This window comes from Heptranchias perlo, unplaced genomic scaffold, assembly GCF_035084215.1.
Source record: "Heptranchias perlo isolate sHepPer1 unplaced genomic scaffold, sHepPer1.hap1 HAP1_SCAFFOLD_56, whole genome shotgun sequence".
NCBI classification, from domain to species: Eukaryota; Metazoa; Chordata; class Chondrichthyes; order Hexanchiformes; family Hexanchidae; genus Heptranchias; species Heptranchias perlo.
The window spans coordinates 853,779-862,087 of NW_027139581.1; the positions used below are offsets into that span (position 1 = coordinate 853,779).

The window sequence follows — 8,309 nt, forward strand, 5'->3', positions numbered from 1 at the left end:
CGTATTCCAACTCGCACCAATTCCTGTTCATCCATCACCCCCTGTGCTTGCTTTTGGTCGGTCTGGGAACACCTCGATTTTAAACTTCTCATCCTTGTTTCCAAATTCTTCCACGGCCTCGCCCCTCCCTATCTCTGTATCCTCCTCCAGCCCTACAACCCTCCGAGATTTCTGCCCTTGTCCTAAATCACTCCACCATTGGCGGCCGTGCCTTCAGCTGCCTTGACCCGAATCACTGGAATTCCCTCCCTAAACCTCTCCGCATCTCCGCCTCTCTCTCCTCCTTTAAGACGCTCATTAAATCTTACCTCTTTGACCAAGCTTTTGGTCACCTGTCCTAATATCTACTTATGTGGCTCAGTGTCAAATTTTGTTTGATAATCGCTCCTGTGAAACGCCTTGGGAACTTTTATTATGTTAAAGGCGCTACATAAATGCAAGTTGTTGTTGTTGTATGTAAACTGCTCTGTGCCTGACCTGGGAGTCCCGGATACTGACAAGAGGTGCTCGGACTGATTAAATGTCCCATTTCCAGGCTCTGACACCCATCACCTCGATGAACACAAAGATTCACCTGAAGAAGGTAACACAAATCCATCAGCTTCTCCCCGGACACAGATACTGAGGGACAGGGAGTTTCCGGGACAGTGACAAGTCTAACTCAATAAGCTATAAATTGATCCTGGACCTCTTAGAATCATAGAATTATCGAAAATTTACGGCACAGATGGAGGCCATTCGGCCCATCGTGTCCGCGCCGGCTGATAAACGAGACACCCAGCCTAATCTCATTTTCCCGAGTTTGGTCCGTAGCCCTGCAGGTCACGGCTCTTCTGGTGCACATCCAGGTATTTTTTTAATGAGTTAAGGGTTTCTGCCTCTACCGCCCTCTCAGGCAGTGAGTTCCAGGCCCCCACCGCCCTGTGGTTGAAAATATTTTCCTCATTTTCGCTCTAATCCTTCTACTAATCAATTTAAATCTATGCCCCCTGGTTATTGATCCCTCCGCTCAGGGAAATAGGTCCTTCTGATCCACTCTACCTAGGCCCTACATAATTTTGTACACCTCAATCAAATCACCCCTCAGCCTCCTCTGTTTCAAGGAAAACAACCACAGACTATCCAATCTGTCATCACAGCTAAAATTCTCCAATCCTGGCAAAATCCTTGTAAATCTCCTCTGCACCCTCTCGAGTGCAATGACATCCTTCCTGTAATGTGACCAGAACTGTGCGCAGTACTCAAGCTGTGGCCTAACTAGTGTTTTATACAATTCCAACATAACATCCCTGCTGTTTTATTCTGTGCCTCAGCTAATAAAGGAAAGCATTCCATCTGCCTCCTTAACCACCTTATCGACCTCTCCTGCTACCTTGTCTAACGAAGCTAGTTGATTTTTTTGAGGAGCTAATTAATGTGGTAGATTAGGAGTGTCAATGGATGTTATTTATACGAACTTCCAGAAGGCGTTCGACAAGGTTCCATATAAGAGTCTGTTGACAAAATCGAGAGTGCATGGAATTGGAGACAACCCATTGGCTTGGAAAGGGAATTGGTTAGGAGGTAGGAGACAGAGAGTGGGGATAATGGATATGGACTCAAATCAGCAGGATGTGACCAGTGGTGTCCCCAGGGATCTGTACTGGGGATTCAGCTTTTCACTGTATTTATAAATGACTTGGATGAAGGAATAGACAGCCGAAGTTCGCTGACGACAGTAAGTTAGGAAGCACAATAAATATTGTAGATGGGAGCAGATAGTTGCAAAGGGACGTTGAAAGATTAAATGAATGGGCAAAACTGTGGCAGATGGAGTTCAATGTGGAAAAGTGTGAGGTCATACACTTTCGACCTAAGAAAGATAGATCAGGGTATCTAAATGGTGAGATGCTCGCGACTGCGGAAGAGCAGAGAGATTGTGGGGTCCAAGTCCAGAAATCACGAAAAGCTGAAGAATTGGTCCAAAAAATAATTGAAAAGACAAATGGAACTTTGAGCCTGATCAAAAAGGGCTGGAACACAAAGGGTGGAAGTTATGTTAAAGCTGTGCTGAGCTCTGGTTAGACCCCATCTGGAGAGTGCATTCAGTTCTGGGCAGCGCACCTCAGGAAGGATATATGGGCCTTGGAGGGGGTACAGCACAGATTCACCTGAATGATACCGGGGCTAAAAAGTTTAAATTATGAGGACAGACTGCACAGACCAGGCTTGTATTCCCTTCAGTATAGAAGATTAAGGGCTGATCTAATGGGCGTGTTTAAGATGATTAAAGCATTTGATGGGGAAGATAGAGAGAAACTATTTCCTCTGGTGGGGGAGTCCAGAACAATGGGCCATAACCTTAAAATTAAAGGTAGTCCGTTCAGGGGTGATGTCAGGAATCATTTCATCACACAAAGGGCAGTGGAAATCTGGAACCCTCTCCTCCAAAAAGCTGTTGAGGCTGGGGATCAATTGAAAATTTCATAACTGAGATTGATCGATTTTTGTTAGGCGCGGGTATTAAGTGTTACAAATCCAAGGCGGGTAAATGGAGTTAATATACAGATCGAACTTGAACTAATAGAATGGGGGAACACGGTCGAGGGGTTAAATGGCCGACTCCTGTTCCTCTGTTCCTAAGGAGACGTAAAATGATTCTTAAAATATGATTCTCTGGTCCTCACTCCACGGGCTGCATGTGTGCCCCGCCCGCCCGCCTTGTGTAAACACATGAAACAAGAGCCTGGCGGACGGGAGCTTCATACACCCGCCCCAGGCCGCACCAGAGGACTGAGCGGGACTAAAAACCAGCAGGAATCAAGCGGGACTGATCTCCACGGACTTCCCCACCTCTACCGTCCCTGTTAGTCACTAAATCCGGGCGGTAAAAGATGAAAACAGGCCTCACTGTGTTTGTATCCCAGAGATGAGGGGATTGGGCAGAACACCAGACCAACATCTTGTGATGATGGAAAGTCTTCTCATTATTTAATGAATTTAACAATTACAGTAAAGGGATATTTCACCACATTCTTCAACTCCTCTCTGAATTTAGTCTGGGTCACGGCATAAATACACGTGTTGGTGCAGCAACTCAGGAGCTGGAGCATAAATCCCAGTTCTTGTACAAATTCAGGTAGATACACAGGAATAAAGTCTAACACATACAATCGTTTCCATACAGAATACAACAGAAACACCGCCCATAACAGGATAAAATTCGCCGAAATAACAAACAGTAAAATGATGGATTTCCTTCTCTTCTCCATCTCTGGGTCACTGGGACTCTCCCCACTGCTGTGGGCCCGGAGTCTCCTGCGGACTCTGCTCGACACTAAAATGTGTCTGACGGTTAAAGCATTGAGGAGCAGAATCAGAACAAATGGAACAAATGGTGTTAAAATATAATGAAGGAATTCAATTACTGCCCACACCTGTGAATAACTAACATCCCGTGATATATAACAAAACCAGGGAGAATTGCTAATCCAATATTCACCGCCATACATAAAGTACCAGAACGTGTTCTTCACACAGAACAGCACACTCACTGTTCCCAGAACCACAGCCGCCGTTTTCTCGGTGCAATATTTAGTTTTCAGCTTCTGGCAACAAATGGCCACAAATCGATCAAAGGTGAAAGTGACTGTGAACCAGACAGAACAGTCTGTGGCTGCGTAAAGCAGGACGGCGTGGATATTACACACTTTAAAGTTCCAAATGAACTGAAACTGAGTCCAATAAAGAATAGGAATTTGCCTGAATATCAGATCAGTGATAACGACCAGTAGATCCGCCGCTGCCATGGACACCAGGTAACGGGTGACACATTTGGAGAGACCGCACCTTCCTCGAGACAGGATCACAATCGTCACTAAGTTCACTGTAAGGAAGAGAAAAACAGGGAATTATACTTCAGACTGAGAGTAAAAGCAGCAGCCTGGTCGAATTCAGGGTGAAATGTTCAGCGTTATTATTGAATCCAGGGACAGAATCTAATTACTGGTGGAGTTGTGTTCGAAGATCAGCCATGATCTTATTGAATGGCGGAGCAGGCTCGAGGGGCCGGATGGTCTACTCCTGCCCCTATTTCTTATATTCTTATGTACTTTCCTTGCAACAGAACTTTCTGCTGCGGAGAGGGTTTGTTGTAAAGGACCGCCCCGGTGTGGAAGGAAACCAAAACCACCAGCAGGCCCCAGCTCCAATCCAGGGCCTGTCGTGGGTCGGTAGTTGGAAGTTACAATGCCCTAAGTGGCCTTGGGTTAGGAGATGAAGTAGAACGCCTACTAGACCGATTTAACCTAAGATCCTGGCCAGGGAGGGGGCTGGAATCAATAGCGAGGGAAAGAAATTTGTGATAGGGGCCGAAGACAATGGCTTCAATTTTCGCAATGTTTAAATGGACGAAATTTCTGCTGATCCAGGACTGGACGTCGGACAAGCAGTCTGACAAATCAGATGTGGAGATGCCGGTGATGGACTGGGGTTGACAATTGTAAACAATTTTACAACACCAAGTTATAGTCCAGCAATTTTATTTTAAATTCACAAGCTTTCGGAGACTTTCTCCTTCCTCAGTTAAATGTTTACCTGAGGAAGGAGGAAGTCTCCGAAAGCTTGCTGGACAATAACTTGGTGTTGTAAAATTGTTTACAATTGACAAATCAGAGGCAGTGAAGGGGCCGAGAGAGGCGGTGCTGAGGTGCTGCTGGGTGTGAGTGTACACCTGGAATCTGACAGTGTGCTTTCGGAGGATGTCGCCGAGGGGAAGCTTGCACATGTGAAATAGGAGGATTGTTCCTTGGGTGACTCCAGAGATAACGGAGCGGGGGCGGGAAGATATGCCGATCGAGGAGATTCTCTGAAGAAGCCTGGATGAATAGGACTGGAACCAGGCGAGGGCAGTCCCAACCTGTTGGACAACGGACGAGAGGCGTTTGAGGTGGATGGTGTGGTCACCCGTGTCAAAGGATGAAGAGGGATAGTTTACCACGGTCAGTCACATAGGATGTGATTTGTGACTTTGACTCGGCCCGATTCCGCGCTGTTGCAGGGGCGGGAACCTGATTGGAGAGGTTACTGGTGCAGTTTCAGGCAAGAAAGGCATGTATTTGGGAGGTGACAACAAGTTTCAGGAGAGGAAAGGGAGGTTGGAGACGGGGGCGGTAATTTGCAAGGACAGAGGGGTCATGGATGGTTTTTTTGAGGAAGGGGGAATACGGGAGATTTGAAAGGAAGGTGACAGTACCAGACAAAAGAGAACCGGGAAGGAAAGGGTTAACTTCGCCCCTTTAGATATCACATTTGGACATTGTAAGTTTAAACTGCAAAGGCAGCAATGTGCAGAAACTTCGAGAAGATTCGAATAGGCTTTTGGTTCTCAAAACAACTGATGGGAACCTGAACAAATAGCAACTTGGAAAAACAGTGCTGAGAGAGTTTGAAATCTTTGGGAGAGACAATTCAAGTTGCTTACACCTGGTTTCACACGGGGAAAAGGCTGTTGGAGATTTCACACGGTGATTTCACACGGTGGTTTCACTCGGTGGTTTCACACGGTGGTTTCACACGGTGATTTCACTCGGTGGTTTCACACGGTGGTTTCACTCTGTGATTTCACACGGTGATTTCACTCGGTGGTTTCACTCGGTGATTTCACACGGTGATTTCACACGGTGATTTCACACGGTGATTTCACACGGTGGTTTCACTCGGTGGTTTCACACGGTGGAAAGGCTGCACCTGGGGTCACATGGTTTTTATTGGCCCAGCCAACAGTCCATTGTCAATGCAATAGTGGGTGAGTGGCCAAAATGGGAATTCTCTTAACTTTTACTCACACCCCAACTGGCAAAATCATATAAAGTTGGGACATCGTGGCAGACTCTTTAATGTCGTTGTAGGAACCTTAAGAAGCTTCACCTGGAGGAAGGACGTCCAACAACAAAAGAAGAAAACTTCAAGTGAGAGAGAGAGAGAGCTGATCGATCTTCTGCCTTGAGGCTGAAATCCTTGGTTTTAAGTTTGTATGTATTGTTTGATTTGTTTGATGCTTGTAAGAATTATGTAAATCATTAAATAATCACTTTGATTAACGAACCGACAACATACATCTTTGACTGACTATAGTCCAGGCCCTAAAATCGTTTACAATATCAGCTAGCATGGGGATCAGGAAGGGAAGTTGGGTGGTCAGCAGTTCAGTGGGAAAAGGGCCGAGGGAGCAGCAGATTGGTTTCATGGTCAAGATGAGCTCGGAGAGGGCATGAGGGGAGATAGAAGAGAAACAAGAGAAAGATGTGGATTCAGGGTTAGGGCTGGGGGGCAGGGAACTTCGGGAAGATTGGCTCGGTGGACTGGAGGAAGGTAGAGAAGCGGCAGAGGCAGCTGAATGAATGGTCTCAATCTTAGTGACAAAGAAATCCATGAGCTCCTCGCACTTGAAGGAAGTGAGGGTGGACGAGGCAGGGAAGAGGGGTTTAAGAAGACGGTTTGTAGTGAAGAGAAGCCGGGACATCTTCGCATTTCAGGGTGATCCTGGAATAGTGAGCAGTTTTAACAGAGGAGAGCAGGACCCGATAGTGCTTGATGAGGTCCAGCGAGATCTGGCGATTAATGGCTTATCCAGATGTGCGCCATAAGTGTTCAAATCTGCGTCCCTTGGACCTTAAGGAGCAACGATGGAAGACGTGCCAAGGAGAACGAACAGGGTGAGAGAGAGTAAGGGGTTTACTGGGGTCAAGGGTATCAAAATGTGGAGGTGAAGGTGAGATTGAGCAGATCAGTAGCTGCAGAAGTATCGTGGCGAATGGAAGGTCAAAGGTGAAACAGTTTGGAATTTCAAAGTGATTTGAAGGAATGGGATTAAATCAAAACCAAAGGAAATAAATGAATTCAAACACAACTGAATAAACAACAATTTGCCTTTATATAGCGCCTTTAACATCGTAAAACGTCCCAGTGCGCTTCAACAGTAGATGTTGGATAGTCCATGTGGAACTCACTGAGATCTCCTGTAATGTGGCGCACGGGAACGGGACGAAATGAAAACAGTGGAAATCAATCAACTCAATCATAACTGAATAAATAATTTACTGGAACAAATATTATAGTTTAAAGCCTGTCCTGACCATCTAACACCAATGACCATAAGGCAGAGCGGGAGACGTTTGAAAGTAAGACAGCTGCCTGGAGCTGAATCATTATTGGATATTGTCCAATATTTCAGAGTGTGTTGGTGATCTGTCTGTTAGCGCTGGTTTCCACAGATCAGTGTCATTAACTGTAACCAGCAGACCTTAAAACTCCTGTTACCTATGAACACATATTTCTGATCCGATACTCGGGTTCAGTGCAAAGAGCAGAGGGCAAACTGTTCAATGAAGAGAACCGTCCACCAACATTCCTTGTGTACGAGACTCAAATAACAGTCAAATCCTAAAAAATGACCATCAGTTGAAGAAAGTAATGAAATGTAATGAAAAGGACAGACTGTTCATTGGACTGGGACCAGTGAATCGGCAACTGTTCACATGTTACATGAAGGAAACAAGGTGCATTACCAGACATTGAACAAGAGGCTTACACTGAATACAATTAATAACCGGGTCTAAAGGACAAGGACAGTAAATACAGTTAAACATGATTTACAGAATTATTTGCTGAAATAATGACTTACCAGGAACACCAACAGCAGCGAGGAGCGGATAGTAAATTCTTTGTACATCACGAAGTGCCCACAGAATCCGAAGCTCAGTTGGAACATACCAGAACATTCTTTCATTATCTGTGAGATCCAATGATCACTGTTTGACCTGGAGGCAGAGCCGCATCAAACACTCTGATGTGACGCCTTGAAAACAGTCCCTATTTATATCTTGGGGGAACTCACCAGTGAGACAATTAAACGACACACTGACTGACATTAATTACGGTCACTGAAGAAACAGGTTAGATTAATCCCTTAACACCATCACTCTATATTGTCAATTATAGGTAAACAAGTATTTTACTGACATGAAGTGATGGTACCGAGAATTCGAAATATTACTTCAAAAAAAATCGTGAAGGAAGAAAATATGAATCCCGCAGTCTTACAGTACTGATGTGAAGAAAGAACAGCTTCACTGACAAGGTTCAGATTATTTTTGTGATACGAATTCAGCCGGCAATTTCAGAATTTTTCAAATCAGTTTCTGGGTTGGACTTCGCAAAAGTGCGAAAGACAAAAATGATTGATAGAAGCAGATCAAATAATGGCCAGTAAGGATACATGGGACCTGATATAACAATTGTCAGTAAGGATACATTGAGATGATAATAAA

The 8,309-nt window shown here is 45.1% G+C and overlaps 1 protein-coding gene across 1 annotated transcript; it reads right to left on the reverse strand.

The window, feature by feature from the left end:
• Nucleotides 1-2,966: 2,966 nt before the first annotated feature.
• On the reverse strand, nucleotides 2,967-7,760 carry LOC137315731 (probable G-protein coupled receptor 139). Its single transcript, XM_067980232.1, has 2 exons — nucleotides 7,664-7,760; nucleotides 2,967-3,865 (listed from the first exon to the last, which is right to left on the reverse strand). Exons 1-2 carry the CDS (start codon nucleotides 7,758-7,760, stop codon nucleotides 2,967-2,969), a joined length of 996 nt encoding a protein of 331 aa, XP_067836333.1.
• Nucleotides 7,761-8,309: the final 549 nt, after the last annotated feature.